Source organism: Tauraco erythrolophus, chromosome 6, assembly GCF_009769465.1.
Source record: "Tauraco erythrolophus isolate bTauEry1 chromosome 6, bTauEry1.pri, whole genome shotgun sequence".
NCBI lineage: Eukaryota > Metazoa > Chordata > Aves > Musophagiformes > Musophagidae > Tauraco > Tauraco erythrolophus.
Window position 1 is genome coordinate 72,200,177 of NC_141470.1, and position 17,504 is coordinate 72,217,680.

General features: G+C 44.7%; 1 protein-coding gene across 1 annotated transcript in view; it reads left to right on the plus strand.

Moving 5' to 3' along the window:
• MDGA2 (MAM domain containing glycosylphosphatidylinositol anchor 2) overlaps positions 1 to 17,504 on the plus strand; it is a 403,898-nt gene that overhangs the window by 229,954 nt on the left and 156,440 nt on the right. Inside the window, exon 6 of the mRNA XM_086613247.1 lies at positions 3,543 to 3,812. Coding sequence (XP_086469373.1) covers positions 3,543 to 3,812 — 270 coding nt within the window. The remainder of the gene's footprint in view (positions 1 to 3,542; positions 3,813 to 17,504) is intronic.

A 17,504-nucleotide genomic window follows, 5' to 3' on the forward strand; every position in this document is an offset into this window, starting at 1 on the left:
GAGCTATGCGGTAAAGCAGAGCTGCAGAAGCCCTGCATGCTGTTAATTAACCCAAGTCAATTAACACAGATCTTCCAGCAGGTGACTAGACTTGAGATTTAGCCCCATTTTGTTTCCACATCAGGGCTGACGTACAGAAATTAACATGAGCATTCTCTAACTTAGAGTTAAAGCTGTTTTTCTGTCCCCTCATGGTGTCTGAGCACGTCGTTGGAGATATCGAGCGTTTGGGATTTTTACCATTTGCCACCTTTATTCCCTGGCTAACTCTCCCAGCTTCTCTCTTCTTCTCTCTCCCCTTCCCTTGACAAGTCAGCCAGCCAGAGCCGTGATGGGAAACCACAGCTCTCTAGTTGTGTTTGGCACGTGAGCAGCTGAGTGTTGACCACCACCCTTCCCCATCCGTGGCTGGAGGGAGGAGAGGTCAATGTCGATCGCGTTGGGAGCAGAGGTTGCGCTCACAGGGATGGGATGAGCATGTTTCAGCGGTGGAAGGGCAAAGTCCAAGTGACTACTTCCAGTCTCTCCATTCCTGGGCCAAAATTTGGCAACGTGCACATGACAATGCATCAGGCACGCAGTGGGGTAGACCCAGTTCTATCCTTGCTCACACCATAAAGCTGAAAATAAAGACGTTCTGTTATTGATGCCTGGCCATACAGTGCAGATTATGTATAGGGTTTCAAGCAGAGAAATATCAAAATAATAGCTCGTTGTTGCTGTGGATTCGTGTTTTATTCATGATAGGTATTTCACCCTTTATATGCTACACTGAGTTTCATTTGCTGGAAGCCTTAACATCCCTTCTGAATTTCTTAATATTCTGTGGTTTAAATCAGGCTTTTAACAGTAGTCGTTGAGTGTATTGCTGAATTTTTGTTTGTGTTTGTCTAGTGGGATAGGTTGTAGTTAAGTGAAATGTGTGGTGTAAGCAAAGAGAAATTGCTGTATGCAAACCATAATTTTCATGTACTTACTGTTTTGAGTGCTGTGATGAAAGGGATGTGTCACAGCATTTTTATCACATCAGCCGCTATCTTTGTCTCTCTACCTGAAGGATGGCAAAGGGTCCCCTTTCATCTGGAGGATTATGAGGCCATTATGGTAAACAGCACCACCAGGTTGGGTTGACGTTGTTGGAGCTTTCATCTTTTGTTCGAAGTTTTGAAGGGTTATTTGTGGTTCTCTTGTTCCCTGTCTCATGACTTGATGTTTAGTGAAAGCAGAGAGCGGCTCCTTGCCAGAGTTGTTCAGGAAAAATCATTAAACTCAGGAGGGAGGGAGAAAGAGGGGCCAGCTGCTTGCTACCCCCTGGTCGGTGATGACCCTACAGGTCTGGAGCTCAGTTCTAGTTGCACAGCAGTACCTGGATGCCTTCTTCTGCTGCCTTCGCCCAAGCAAAATCTACTTAAGCATGAAACATGACATACTGCCCGGTTTCATACCTGTAATCCCAAAAGATCCCAATCCTGAGAGTTGTAGAACACTGGAACAGGTTGCCCAGAGAGGTGGTGGATGCTCCATCCCTGGAGACGTTCAAGGCCAGGTTGGACGAGGCCCTGAGCAACCTGATCTAGTTGGAGATATCCCTGTTCCTTGCAGAACTAGATGACCTTTGAAGGTCCCTTCCAGCCCTAACCATTCTATGATTCTGTGAAAACAGAGGTCTGTCAGCTGATGGATGCATCAACTGATGAAGGAATATGAGGTCAGAGGACGTGAGCAAACAGACACTGACAGTGGGCAGTGCTGGCTTGTTTTCTGTCTGTATTTTCAGCTGTGCACCCAGTTTCTTCACCTTAAGTTGGTTACCTGAGTGCAGGAATTTATGCTGGGAAGTATCTGCAAGGTCCCAAGCTGGGAGGAGCTGGAAGAGGGGACTTTGCTTGTAAACCTCTGCTCTCTTCAAGTGTTTCCCTGGCTGGAGGTTGCCTGTTGTCTCTATACTGGGACAGGTATAAATGACGTTCTTCCCATTTGCGTGCTCCAGCTTCTGAATGCAGAGCAAGCTGATTCCTCTTGGGTGAACTCCAAATAAAGAAAACTCTGATTTTTATAGTTGGGTCTTGTATTTGCATTTAGTGATTGATGTGTATCTTTCAATATTGAAGATGCAGATATAAAGCAGAAGACACAAGAATATATCTCTGTAATAATGAGGATAGCGGTATGATTTTTGAATGTAACGTTGTTATTTCCTTTCATTTTTTATTGTCATGTTTTCTGGTATTCTTTGCCCAGAATTTCAATCCTTCACTTTTGTGCCTAAATGTTTATTTAGCATTGCTGTTTTTTCTCTACTAGTAATATGTGTTTATATATTGGCTTGTCACTTATATGGTTTAGTGTATGCCTTCAAGCAAAGCCTGAACCCAGCACGGGTGGATCCCTCAACGCAAATAACAGGGGATGTCACAGCTCGGATTGTGATTTTTAAATTCCAACATCTAAATTGGATTGCTCTGCCCTGCCCCTTCATACTGAGCATTTGTGTTCTCCTTTTATCATATGCAGATATTTCATGGAAAAGAAGAGGCAAGAAGAGAGAATGAAATTTGTTGACTTTCTTCTCCCTTCTGAGATCAGCAGCACCTTTCCCTTAGCCTGTGCTGCAATGTAGTTTGGCAGGTTTGGTGGTCCTGCCCAAACAAAGCCCCTGCAGCTGGTCACTCAGCCTGTGTCTCCCTGGCTGTTGGGTGGGAGTCAGTAGGGACCCAAGTCTGCATCTCTCTGGTGTGTCTGAGAGATGGAGCCATGGCCATGTTGTCTGCTGGGGCTGAGCGCTGCAGGTTGTGCTGCCCATGCAGGGAACAAAAGCATCTGTGCTGGATTCTTCAGTTTCCCTGTGTGCAAGGAGATGCTGCCCCAAGGGAGATGACTCTTCCTGATTCAACCGACCCAACTCAAACTCTACAAATTCATCTCAGTCGGCAGCCAAGTCCCAAGGAGTTCACTGGGGAGGCGGGTGGATTGAGACAGCCAGTTTCAATGGGTAGGATGTGACTTAGAGAGCACAACATGCTTTCCATGCCAAATGAGAATCATGGAGTCATAGAATGGTTTGGGTTGGAAGGGACCTAAAGATCACCTAGTTCCAACCCCCCTGCCATGGGCAGGGACACCCTCCGCTACACCAGGTTGCTCGAAACCTCATCCAGCCTGGCCTTGAACACTTCCAGGGATGGGGCAATAGGGCAAAGATGATTGTTACTGATTCCTTTCTTCTGAGGTTTAAAGTCCAGTGTGCTGTCACCTGTGCCATACGTTATACATTACTTCTCAAGAACATCTGCAGAGTTGTCCATGCATAAATCCTCATCTGCAGTTTGACAGCAAGGTGAAAGTCGATGACTGAGCAGGGTGAGAAATGTGGTGTCAGGGGGAGCATCAGGATGGGGGAGCACCTTCTCAGAGGGCACACAGTCATGCCAAGAGCTGATGTGCCTTTGCTGATCTCCGTTGGCTTCAGTGTGCTTCTCCGGACTGAGCAATACCGCAGACGTAGCCCCGCTACATCTTTCTCTTCCTCTTGTGTTTTGCAGCATCGCCTTCAATTAAGCTTCTTGTGGATGACCCAATAGTGGTGAACCCTGGAGAAGCGATCACGTTGGTCTGTGTGACGACGGGAGGGGAGCCAGCCCCCAGCCTGACGTGGGTGAGGTCTGCCGGCGTCCTGCCCGAGAAGACGGTGCTGAACGGCGGCACTTTAACGATACCTGCCATCACGTCAGAAGATGCTGGCACGTACAGTTGCATCGCCAATAACAACGTTGGAAATCCTGCGAAAAAGTCCACCAACATCATCGTAAGAGGTAAGTTGAGATGGCAAACTGTTGACCTTCATCTTGGAGGATGAATTGAATCCTAACCTGGCAGGGTAGCAGTATTGACGTGGTGGTGTCCTGTGTTGCCAAATGTGTTTCTGGTCATTTCTCATAATGTATGAGACAAATTAGTGCTGGCTTCAAATAGCTGATGGCTCTTGTGCTGGGCTCAAACCCCTTGGTTGGAACAAGGGTGGCACGGTGCCCCTTCGTACTGTGAAATGCAGCAGCTCTCCCATCCAAACTGGAGACAAATGGTCACCAAAGGGACACCATGTCTTCTGGCCATTGCCTGTGCTGACCCCCTGCACACCCTGCCTTGGCAGCGACTGCATCCCAAGATGCTGGAGATGTCATTGCCTACTTGACCCTTTTCTTCCTCCTCATCAGCTGAACTTGTTATTGAAATTAAGTCCATGGTGCACGCTGTGAATCTGCTGCCATCAGACGACTGCTCCCTGGGTAGAAGCTTTAGATTAGTACCTATGCTTTAATTATACTAAATAGCAGGATACATGTCTTGGATAAAAGTAAGAGACAAGTGCTTGCAGAACAATTACTGTCAGGTGGAGAGAAACTCTCCCCAGTTGTTTATTGCTTTCTGGATAACCCCAGGGACATGGCCAGTTGGTTTGAAGAAGGAGTTCGATTTGCAGATAGGCATCCTTGGAGTGGATTAATCTACCTGAACCAAACGGCTCATCTGAAACTAATTTTCTATAATCTAATCTGTGAATGGTGGTGAAACATAAACTCCCACACTATAGGAACTTTAAATAATAGCATGTGATCAATCATACTCAGGAGAAACTGCTGTATAAAGAGCCAGTGGTGTGAATATTTTATGAGAGCCATAACCCCTGTTCTTCTATTGCCCAACATATCATGCTCTTCGGCAGGATGAGGCTTTAAAAGCTATTTCTGTTCTGGGGGTCAGGGAGAGAGCATCACATCAGCCTAGGTCTGCAGGAGTTGATCAGAAGATGTCCGTGGATTTACTTGTAATGTTGTATTTCCCTTTGAATTTTTGACATTTGGCTTAGGGGTTTTGTTGTCAAGAAGCAAAAGCAGACTTGTTTCAAGAACGTGGTGGCATCAACGTTAATTTGCTGTGATTTACGATGGCGATGAGGTTGGGAAGAGGAGATGGGAGTGAAGCACACGCTCGGAATAAGCAAAAAGAGAGGAAAAGCTTTGTGTGAAAAGAAATCTTGATATTTTAATTGACCCAGAGAGCCCAGAGGAAAAGCCAAAGTCCCCAGCTCCCTGCAGATACACGTTTCATGAGTCATAGCATAATAATAATATGCCCTCACATTTTTATTTATAGAAGACCGTGCGTATGAGATGCCTAGAAGTTGCAAGATGTTGAACAAAATATCATCAAAGCGTTTGAGGTGACTTTTTTGTTTTATCCTCTCTGCCTTGTGGCCCTGCTAATTCTGAGGAGGGACCTCAATGAGGAGCAGCTCATTAAATACATGAAGCACAGCTCCCTTCTAGCCCTAGTTCTTGCTACCTGCTATGATTTTCCCCTTCTAATTTATGTTAAAGGGGAAGAACTGTCTTTTAGAAAAAAAAAATCTTGATTCCAGTCTTGATTGATTTATCTTTACTAAAAGTGATGCTGAGTTTAGGAGTGAAATAGAGAAATCCGTATCAGAGTTTTGATTTTACTTAGTGTATATATTTCTCAGCATTTTGCCTATAGCTTATTACTTCTCTCTTATTTCATCTCTTTTTTTTGTTGTGTATCTGGATTTTCAGAGAGCAGCTGAGGATTTCCTTGAAATAGCATCCAAGCCTTGCAGGAGAAGCATTTGCTAAAAGGAGTTCACATCTTCTGTCAGGTGGACTACCAATTCCAGGATTAGACAATAAGCCCCTAATCTCAGCCAGAAAGAAATGTAAAGTTGTCTAAAAGCATCATCAGGTTCAGATGAAATTGGTTCCCTTTAAAATTCACTGAATTTCACTGTGCATTTTTCTGAACATGCCTTTATGGTGTGTGCTTCATTCCATGGATGCTACGTTACCTTCCACAGCTCTTGAATTTTTTCCTGGGCATTTTCCTGTCTTTGTGGCTGACTGCCCAAGTCTGTGGCTACCCACCACGTCTGGCTTCGAAGCCCTTGGGAATGATGTCAGATGACTGCCACTTATTTAATAATAATCCAAAAAATCTAAAACCAGAGGGAATCCTTCAGCAAGAAACAAATAAAAGTAAATGAATGAGTAACAGAAGTAATTTATTCTTTTTGAAAATCAGAAATTACGTGGATCGATAAGCAATAAAGGCAACAGAGTCTGTGTTTAAAGGGCAAATTCAGGCATTGAGGTGCTGACGTGACACCCAGGTGTATTCAGGTCAGCTCTGTGCTTCTCCATCAGTCTTTTCCGAGACTCTTAAGAATTGGGGATAAATACAGTGAAAAGGCAAGATGACCAGATATGATGGCTTGAGGGAATAGAGATACATATCATCTGAGAGATGGTGCAAAATGTGCCCGTGTGGAAGTTCTATGTGACGTGTGTTCTCCACTTCTCCAGGTTGTAAATAACTCAAAATATGTTTTCTCTGCTTCTTCAGGGTGTAAATAACTAGTAATGTGTGTTCTCTGCTTCTGCAGGGTGTAAATAACTAGCTCCTGCAATTGCCACGTGCTCCTGGAATTGTGGTGGGATAGCAGGTGCTTCTAATGGTCTCAGTGCGTTGCTTTCCATTTCTTAGCTCCCAGGGTTTGTCTGCAAGCCTCTTAATGTGCATAACCAGTTAATATGTTCCCTGTTTTTCCACCATTCCTTGATTTCCTCCCCTTCCAGTGAGCATCGGCACGGAAGGAGGTGTTTGTTCTTAAAATAAAAAGCAGACTAAAGCTGCCATTGCAGCGAGGAACCCGTTTAGTTGTAACCATCTTTGGAAATTTTTTAATTTTTTTTTTCTTCTTCTTCTTTTGGCCTGTGTAACTTAAAAGGAATTGTAAATCCTTCCAACAGAAACAAGCTGGGGGCTTGCTCGTCAGTTCGGGTGAGCAGGGATCTCTTGCAAAACAACAGGCGTTTGGTGACTGCAAAATCAATCTGCTGCCTCCTTAAGCCGTTAAATTAACACTTCCAGATAAAGCCAAACCCTCTGAAGATACCACTTTCTGAAGCAAGTTGTAAGCTGCAAACTCTGCTCCCGTTGTCTCCGTGCTTAACAGCACAGGGGAAAGGGACCTGGGGGTCCTGGTGGACAGCAGGATGACCACGAGCCAGCAATGTGCCCTTGTGGCCACTAAGGCCAGTGGCGTCCTGGGGTGTATTAGAAGGGGGGTGGTTACTAGGTCGAGAGAGGTTCTCCTTCCCCTCTACTCTGCCCTGGTGAGGCCACATCTGGAATATTGTGTCCAGTTCTGGGCCCCTCAGTTCAAGAAGGACAAGGAACTGCTGGAGAGAGTCCAGCACAGGGCCACAAAGATGATGAAGGGAGTGGAGCAGCTCCCTTCTGAGGAAAGGCTGAGGGAGCTGGGTCTCTTTAGCTTGGAGAAGAGGAGACTGAGGGGGGACCTCATTAATGTTTATAAATATGGAAAGGGTGACTGTCATGAGGATGGAGCCAGGCTCTTCTCAGTGGCATCCAATGATAGGACAAGGGGAAATGGAGATAAGCTGGAACACAGGAGGTTCCGCTTAAACATGAGGAAGAACTTCTTCCCAGTAAGGGGAACAGAACACTGGAACAAGCTGCCCAGAGAGGTTGTGGAGTCTCCTTCTCTGGAGATGTTCCAAACCCGCCTGGATGCGTTCTTGTGTGATGTGATCTAGGTGGTCCTGCTCCGGCAGGGGGATTGGACTAGATGATCCTTTGAGGTCCCTTCCAATCCCTGACATTCTGGGATTCTGTGTGCTGCCGAGCTCTTGTGCTAGTGCCTCTCCCATTCGGCTGTCAGATAATGTAAGTTTTGCTGAGATGATGAAGAGAAATTGTTTTGAGTACCACAATGCCCTTCCTTAAGAGGCACAGACGTAACGCAATATCCCTCGTTCCCTCCGTTTGCTCCACACAGGAGCTCGCCTGAGGCAAACTGGTGGCTCTGTGCTGTTTACCTGGAGAAATCACTACTTAGGGAGAAAGTCTGTGAAATGCAGCCGTGTTAAAGAATGCCACTATCAGCTCAACTGCACCCAAAGTTATTGCAAAATATTTCATTCCATCAAACTCATCGTCGTCCATCAAGGTGTCTTGGGTCAAAACAGAGAAAGAAGAAAAACTCTCTCCTTTCAGCAAAGCTGGCTGCTCACCAATTCTCATTATGAAAGCTTCTTTCTAAGTATTTTCTTTAGATTAATGAGTTCCTTAAATGATTGCAAGTCTGCTAGCATTTGAGTATTGGTGGGTGTTCTCATCAGTGGCATCTTCACATCCTGCTCTCAGACTGATGATTAGAATTGCTTCCCTTAACATATTTCTAGACAAAACCATTAGAAAGCAGAGGAAGCTCGAAGGGAATCTTGACTCCTCTTTTTCTAATAGAGTTTGATGTTGTTCTCCTATTGAAAAAAAAAAAAAAAGTAGTAAATCCCAACACAGCTCTCCTCTGGATAAACAAATTTCCTGACAACCTCCATGCGTGGTATCTGTATTTTTTGCTGTGCTTGCTTGGAGGATCTTCTGTTTTTCTGACTTTTCTCTGGTGGAGAAAAAAAAAAAATGTTGTTTTGGTGCCATGGAAATAATTCATCATAAAGGCCAGGACGGGGGAAATGTGACACGCTTCTTTCAGAGTTCTTTCCCACCTGAAATATTTCTGTTAATTTGCTTTCATCATTGATTTGTCACTAGATACCTCTGGTCCTACTTAGAGGCGGATGACAATCAGTCTTCCTATGAATGTTTTGTTAATTAAGATAAGAAGCAAACATGCACACATACATTTGCATTAAAGTCAGATGGAAAATCTGATTTACTCACAGCCCTTGTGCCAACACACATGGTGATACGGATCCTTTTCCATGTCCCATGCACACGCAGCCACGCGGAGAGGACTTTGCATCATCAGCAGGAGCTTGGTAGGACCTCACCTGTGATGTGGCCCCAGGCTCAGTTCCTTGCCCTAATCTGGCATGGCAAGTTGAACATCCAGTTTATCCCATGTCCCAGGAAACTCTTTTAGCCTGAGGATCTTTTAGACTTTGCTGTTGGAGGTTGTTTTGCTCCTTTAAAATTCTCTTTTCAATGCCTATGTGGAGAGGGAAGCAAAAGGCATTAAAGAAATGGTGGTACTGGCCTTGTAATCCTTAAGATGCTACATTAAAGTGTGATCATCACAAAACCATGCAGGTTTTGGGTGACAATTGGAAATGTCAAAAGAGGCAGGAATCAAGATAATCATATGCCTACAGCTTCTGGAAAATGACACGTTTTCAACATGACTCAAACTGGGTACTCAGAATTATGAGAGTGTAGAAGAACAAATACTCCAAAGACACCACGAAGAGGAAAATGACAAGAAAACCTCTTTCTAGCTACCAGTATGTCAATGAAGAATTAAAGGCTTTCGATGATGAAGGATGTAAGGTGGCTTCTCCATCCAGTGGGAGAGCAAAAACACTGGGTGGCATCTTTGAAGGACACCTGTGCATCACAGTGAGAAACAGGTAGAGCCAGAGAAATGTTTTACAGGTCTTTAAGTCCAGAGCACTGAAATGACTTTTTACAAGGGCCTGTAGTGACAGGACAAGGGGCAATGGATTTAAACTGAAAGAGGGGAGATGTACATGAGATATAAGGAAGAAATTCTTCCCTCTGAGGGTGGTGAGGCACTGGCACAGGTTGCCCAGAGAAGTTGCAGATGCCCCATCCTTGGCAGTGTTCAAGGCCAGGTTGGATGAGGCTTTGGGCAACCTGGTGTAGTGGAGGGTGTCCCTGCCCATGGCAGGGGGGTTGGAACTGGATGATCTTTGAGGTCCCTTCCAACCCAAACCATTCCATGATTCCATGACTTGGAAGGGTGTCAGCGTGCCCCAACTTGGATTTGTTGCCTCATCAGCAACTTCTCCCATTGCCTTCTTTGAATAGATGACTTCATCTCTTCCTTTGTAGCTGCAACATTTTTTTAGTGCCAATTGACTCCTACTGCGTGCCTTTTCCCTTCTGTGAAGCGGAAACGTAGTGTCTGGAGTTAATTTTTCAAAGGGGTGGGATTTCCCTGTCAGTTTAAATACAAAATAATAATTTTAAATGACCTGTGCTCAACATTAGCACAAAAGCTTTTGCTGAACAAAAAGCACTCTGGGGAAATGCGTTTTAAGGCCGAGATTGCTGGAAGTGCCTATTCCATTATGGCTTTAAAAACTGTATGTGAACTGCGTAGTAGTGGCTGCTAAAAAGAAGGTTAAAGAAAAAAAAAAAAAGACCCAGATTGTGAAATAAATGAAACTTTTGTAATAGATTTTAAAAAATAATCCTGTAAGCTGGTTATTTCTGATGTCTGTTCTCCCATACCTGCTTACCCTTCTGCTTTCCTGCAATGGATCTGTTTATCCCAGAGCTTTTTCTTAAGAATTTCCCTTGTTGGTTTAGAGCAGTTGCATGATGTAAGCGATAAAAGTAAGTCTGGTTATTCATCAGCACCTCTGCTGTCACCCCTTGAAGATCCTCAAATGGCAATGTGAGCAGGGCCCCCACAGGCTGGTGCCCAGTGCTGAAATGGAGGCAAAGCTCATGAGTTTTATCCAAAAGGTGGAAACTGGGTTTTGGTGGCACCTGTGACAGTCGTCACCTGGTGGGACACGTGGCAGTTTTGCAGCAGCTGGATGCAGTGGCCAAGCAATGTGTCTGTCTGACCCGCGCCATCGTTAGCCAGCATCATCTGTGATGGTGGGAGCACTGGTTGGGGATGTTGGCTTCAGCATGCTTCACTAAGGGCAAATCCTGCCTGACTAATTTGGTGGCCTTCTATGATGAGGTTACAGCATTGATGGATAGGGGAAGAGCAACTGACATGAGAGTTGTAGAACACTTGAACAGGTTGCCCAGAGAGGTGGTGGATGCTCCATCCCTGGAGACGTTCAAGGCCCGGTTGGATGAGGCCCTGAGCAACCTGATCTAGTTGGAGATATCCCTGTTCCTTGCAGGGGGGTTGGACTAGATGACCTTTGAAGGTCCCTTCCAGCCCTAACCATTCTATGATTCTATGACATCGTCTGCCTGGACATATCCAAAGCATTTGATACTGTCCCACACCACATCCTCATCTCTAAACTGGAAAGACGTGGTTTTGATGGATGGACCACTCGGTGGGTAAGGAATTGGCTGGATGGTCGCACTCAAAGAGTTGTGGTCAATGGTTCAGTGTCCAAGTGGAGGCCAGTGACGAGTGGTGTTCCTCAGGGGTCAGTCAGCACTGGGGCCACTGCAGAGGGGGTTTGAACCAGATGATCTTTGAGTTCCCTTCCAACTCTAACCATGCTATGATTCTATGCCAAGTCTAAAACGTTGAGTTTTCTGTGCAACTAGCAGAATGATTTTTTTTTTTTTCCCTCCTTTTTTTTCCCCTCTTCTGTTCTGGGAAGGTCTCACAGCAGACTGATTATACTGGTGCTCGTTTCATGGCTGGAGAAAGCCAAAGGCCGGGGCAAATATCCGTACACATAAAACAGGCATTACTACAGCACACGGAAGTGACGACCACCGTTGGCTTCCTAAGGAGGGACGGTGCAGGCACGTGGAGCTCCATCGTGCGTGGTGCTGCCTGGCCACAGGTGCTGCAGGTGGGCAGAGATGAGCTCCCCGGGATGCTTCCGTAGGGTGGAAATTGAGCAGCACCTATGCTGGCTTTCAGTATCCACTGATGGTGGTGCTTTCCTTCGGGCACACTAGAAAGCAAGAGCAAATTTATGAAAGTGCTAAGGTTTTGAAATTCATATTCCGGAATAGGACTGGAAGGGCCCTCCTGGGTCATCGAATCCAGCTGTCTCTATCCTGGGCATCCGTTTAATCTCATCTCATCTCTTAGAATCATAGAATTCTTGTATACTCTTGCATCATCGTTGTGTAGGTTTTTTTTTGTAAAATGACCAAATCCTCCTGCAATTTTGATAGCTTTTTTCTAGCACCCTCCCAGCTCTTCCCAGGACACTGTTCTCATATCTCACTGCTCTGACGTTGAGGTCCTCAGTTATTTTTGTCATGATTTTAACAGCCAGCGCTCCCAAACTTGCTTAGTTTCTGCTGTGTCTTGTTGGACAAGACAAACTACCTTCCTGCGGTGTGGGGTTTAAATGGACCTTTCAAAAATGTTTCCAAACGGGCTTTGGGAGAGACCCCTGTGCTGGATGAGGATGAGGATCAGCTCTAAATCGGAGGCTGGGCACCAGCCTGGTCTCCCACCCCACACCAGCCCTCCCAGCTTGCCCACGGGAGCCAGCACCGCTGCAGGCATCTCCCCAGGGCTTATTCCAGCTTTTTATGCATGAGTACAGTTTACTCTGAAAAATAATACCAGCCAACTCTGATTTTGCCACTGAGAGATGTGCCCTGGGAGTGAGATTGTGATGAGACAAGGTTTGAGCCCAGAAAACCTCGTCTTACAGCACATCCAGCGTGTTGCTCCAGCCATAAGTTACCAATGCGCTATCCTAAAACTTTACAGCTCTGAGAATGAATGTGTAAAAAAGTTGAGCTTCAGAGTTTAAGTCCATTTATTTTTATTATCTGCAATAGCAGTCTCAGGCGTGTGCGCTCTCTCCCAGGCTGGGGTGTATCACGGACAAGTTCATAAAACGGTTCCATATAAAAATGTAGATGGTTTATTGATTCTTCTGCCTTTCATTAGGACTTCCCAGATCTTTTCGTGTACATAAAATTTATTTTAAAATAGGTTTGCTGCTCTGCAAAACGTCCTGTGGTGTCTGTCGGGCACCACATGTCTGTAAAGATATAAGAGAAAGGATTTCAAGAGGTAATACTCATTTGATCTCTCTCCTTCTGACCCTTGCAGTTGGGCTGCTTCAGGTAGCCACGTTCTTTCTTCATCAGAGGGCAAGGAAAAAGAAAGTTATCCTCACTGTGGCTTGGCTAGCAAGTATTAACAAGTAACGCATGCTAAATTCTTTTGGCAAGGATGTGGTGTCATGGTTTAATATTGTATTAGATCTTGGCTGTTTGATGCATGCTGATGTCTTTGTAGTCTTAACAAAATTATAATTTTAGCAGAAAAAAATTGAGGTTTTCAAGGGTTTTTTTCTTATCCCATTGGGAGAGGGAGAGAAGAGAGGAGAAAGAATCATAGAATCATAGAATGGTTAGGGCTGGAAGGGACCTTCAAAGGTCATCTAGTCCAACCCCGCTGCAAGGAACAGGGATATCTCCAACTAGATCAGGTTGCTCAAGGCCTCGTCCAACCTGGCCTTGAATGTCTCCAGGGATGGAGCATCCACCCCTGTAAAGAATGAAAGAACAGTGTAATGTTTTGGTTTGATGTTGCCAAGACACTTTGATGACCTTGAAATGTGTTTTAATATATGTACTTGTCTTGCATCAGGCAGTTGTGAATGAGGTTGGTAGGTCTCTGCCCAGTCTGGCAAATAATTTTGGAAAGTTTTATAGGATCCTGATTAATTTTTGAGGCATCGAACTGTGGAGTAAATACAAAGTGTTGAAAGGAAATGCCTCCCATGTTGGAACAAATCCAGGCTCTAATGAAATCCTTGTCGAATAAAGCTCTTGAGCCACACAAGAAGCAGGAGATGGGGACAATCCAGTGTGGAAGCCTTGGAAACTGAGGGTTTGCTCTAGGTTTTGGAAGAAAGGCAAGTACTCTGTGCTGAGTTTCATTTGCAGTGTGTGGGCAAAGAGAAGAGTGAAGGTTTGCAATATATTACTTTTTGGCATCCAGGAAAACTCAGCAACACTCTTTTTTTTTTTTTTTTTTTGACAGCTTTGGCACGAGAATTAAACTTTATAAAGGCATTGGCCCTGGAAAACACCCAGCTGTAATGTTCAGAGGATTTATGATTTGCTTGGCAAGTGCACAGCCCACTGGGGATTGTGTCAGCTTCTCCGAATTGTTGAATTTATATCCCAGTTCTTGTCTGGCTTGTGAAGTTCCCGTCTGCCTGTGAGCTGGGCGGTGGTGGGACGGGGCAGCAGAGCCCACGGCTCTGGCTGGGATCACACGTGGTACATTGGCTTGGCAAGCTGTCACAGCCTGGGAGTTTGCAGCAAAAGAAACGTTTTGGTGGCTTTTTTTCTCTCTTTCTTCTGCTTGGGGTTTCGAAACGCGCTGAACGCCAGCTGCCTGTTTGTCTCCACTGCTTGTTGATCAGCCTTCATTCATTTTTTTTCTGTTTCACCCTCATGTACTCACCTTGATGCATTTGAATCGTTATCTTAAAATCAGAGAGGAGAGCAGCCTTCCAGCAGGCGGACGGGGCTGTGGCACATGCCAGTCCTTGGCAGGACGCTACGGTTTACATCCCAAAATCAGTGGGTGACACCACTGAGGTGACTCCTGGTTTCCACAAGCAGAACGTTGTGCTGTCTCCATCCCTGGAGGCTTTTGAGCCCTGAACAACCTGGTCTGAGCTCACATCTTCCCTGCTTCAAGGAAGAAATTTTTCACTCCAAGGGTGGTGAGGCACTGGCACAGGTTGCCCAGAGAAGCTGTGACTGCCCCATCCCTGGAAGTGTTCCAGGCCAGGTTGGATGAGGCTTTGGGCAACCTGGTGTAGTGGAAGGTGTCCCTGCCCATGGCAGGGGGGTTGGAGCTGGATGATCTTTGCGGTCCCTTCCAACCCTAACCATTCCATGATTCTATGCTTTGAGCAGGAGATGGGTCTCGAAGCCTCCTGAGCTCCCTTCCCACCTGAATATTTCTGTGAACCTATAGGTCTTTGTTCTTCTCGTGATGCTTATTCCTCTTGAATATTTACTTCTAAAAGCAGTTAAAAGAGAAACCATGCTGTGTTTCACATACTTTGATCTCAGCTTCGTCTGTTTAATGGATCATATACTGGGTAACTCATAAACTGAAATCTTCTTCATTACAGAGAAGTACACACCTCCCCTCCCTTCAAAATGAAAGCGGTGAAAGAAATAGGAGCTAATTAGCTAGAGCACACACGTAAAAACAGACACCTGCCACATGGCATGTCCAGAATAATAAATCTTTTTTCTTTTAAAAATTAGAAGCGTTTATAAAAATAGAGACAAAACCTGAAATCTCTCCACAGTATTTGCATTTAAATTGAAAATGTGAATGCATCTGGTCTTGTAAGTGCCAAGTAATTAGTTGATATTAAAAAGTTTGGAGATGCTCTCGTAGAAGATGCTTGACAACTTAATTGTCCTGATAGCTACTGAAAGTAAATGTTTTAAAAAACTTTTAAGCTAAAAACATGTTGACAGAAGTAAAATGAACTGTTGGTAAAATGCTGAGAGTATGTGTCTTTTTTTAGCAAGACCATACTTCAGGTCTGTCTTTGGATAGGAAGATGACTAAAGGGAACATGCAGGCAACGTAATTTTGTCAAAATTATCTTGCAGAGTCCTAAATACCCTGTTTAAGAAATTTGAATTTTGAGAAGAGCGGTCAATGTTGGTGCATTCTCCACAAAAGCTCTGTCAATGTTTATGTAGTTGTGTTGGTTTTTTAGTGTTTTCCTTATCACCCAAACAAGGGGCACCCTGCCTGCTCGCTTGGTGGGTCCGTTTCCTTCTGGAGAGAGTTGTCTTATGTGGAAACATCAAATAGCATTATTTGATGCTCGTGTGGGTGAAGCTAGCACTGCGCGAAGCTCATGGATGATTTTCATTTGATGTTAGACCGACTTTAATTCTGAGCAAAATGTGCAGACCTCTTTTCAGAATAAGAAAGTTTCCATACCTCAGCAGTGGACCTGGCAGTTGTAGGGTTCTAGAGATGAGCCGTAAGGTGAGAGAGCTTTCCCTGCTAAAGGAGGAAAAAAAACCAACAGCATGATGCTGACCTTGGCAGAGCTGGTGGTCCTCCGTCAGCCAAGAATGAATCTGAATAACTGAGTACAAAATAGATGCAACTGCTGTGCAGGCAAGTTGGCAAGACTTTGAGTATTTAGTTCAAAAAATGTTGTGGGCTAGTGCTATGCAGAAGATGTTGAGGGATCTATCCCATCCGCTTTCTTTTTGTCCAGTTTGGTGTTTCCATGGAGGTGTTCAAGGCCAGGTTGGATGGGGCTTTGGGCAACCTGGTGTAGTGGAGGATGTCCCTGCCCATGGCAGGGGGGTTGGAACTGGATGATCTTGAAGGCCCCTTCCAACCCAAACCATTCTCTGATTCTGTAAGAAAAAAAGGTGAAACTCATGGCTGGATAGAAGGTTGTCACTCTGGGAGTTTCGAGGTCCTGTGAACTGGCTGGAAGATAAAGCACATATTGGCAGATTTCCACAATTTTGGTTTTCTGGGATGTTTATTGCTTTGTTTGGTTTCAAAAATGACCAGTGAGGGTGAGCGTTCTTACTGAAGGACACTGAAATGTGCGCTGATTTGTTCTGTATGGTGGATCTTGCAGACCCTGTCAAGCCACATCTACCATGATTTATTATTTGAGACCCAGTTTAAACACCCCAGGGAGGGGATGGCTTTTGTGATCTGTGGTGCAGGCTAGTTTTCAAGATTGCTCAAAGACAGAAAGCAAAATCTGGATGGAAAGAGGTGTCCGTTGCCTCGCAATCGCTTTTTGACTTAAAAAAAACCACCACAAAACACTGTGATTATAGCAGCTGAGTATTAGAATAGCACAAAAAATCAAAGGTGAACAGTGGAAGGAGGAAACAGAGGATTTACAGAAACCTTGGCATATCCAGAGGGAAGAGCTCACGCACCTGAGGCTGCTACTTAAGCAACTCAATTTGGGACCATGTGCTGTCTAATTAGAAGTGCTCAGTGCACAGTGACAATGAGCAACTGCAGATGGAACTGTGAACTGCAGCTTTTCTTTTCTCCATCCGTTATTTTAATTACTCATCAGCAGATGTGTAAGCCTTTAACCATATATTTTAGCTTTTAAGCTAATATTAAGAAATGCATCTTCTTTAAATAACGCTGAATTTGGACATACTTTTTTCTTCCCTGTTTATATTATTCCCCCAAATCTGTTAATCTTATTTCCCTTACTGTTTGGAAAATCGACTTCTTAAAGCACCAGTTGGACACACAGGTTTTCTCCAACAGTTCAACAACTGCATCCCGTTAGTAAAGCTTCCTATTCTTTATTGTCCAAGAGTCAAACCATGCTCCAAACTCAAAACCTCCAACACATCATGAGGTCCAGTTTCACTAGAGCAAAGTTTTCTACCCCTGACCTGGCTACAGGTTTCTTGATTGAAGTATGGCATGAAGCATGTGGCCAGGTTGGATCTTAGGTACGTTTGGACTTGAGGTTAAGCTGAGACATTACTTTGCATCAGGTGTTGATGTGGCCATGATCTTCACAGCAGGATAGTGTGGCCTTAAAAAGAATTTGGTTTCAGTGTTACTGAAATTTTCCATACGTGGTTGCATGTCTGTAACAGCGCCGAGTATGATGGATGATAGTCATTCATCACGAAGGAACAGAAGTTATTGTTTACAGGACACTTCAGAGTGGGCTTTTCTGTGTCCAGGATTGATGTGCAGACTGTACAGATGTCACAGTCCAGATAAACTTTCATTATGG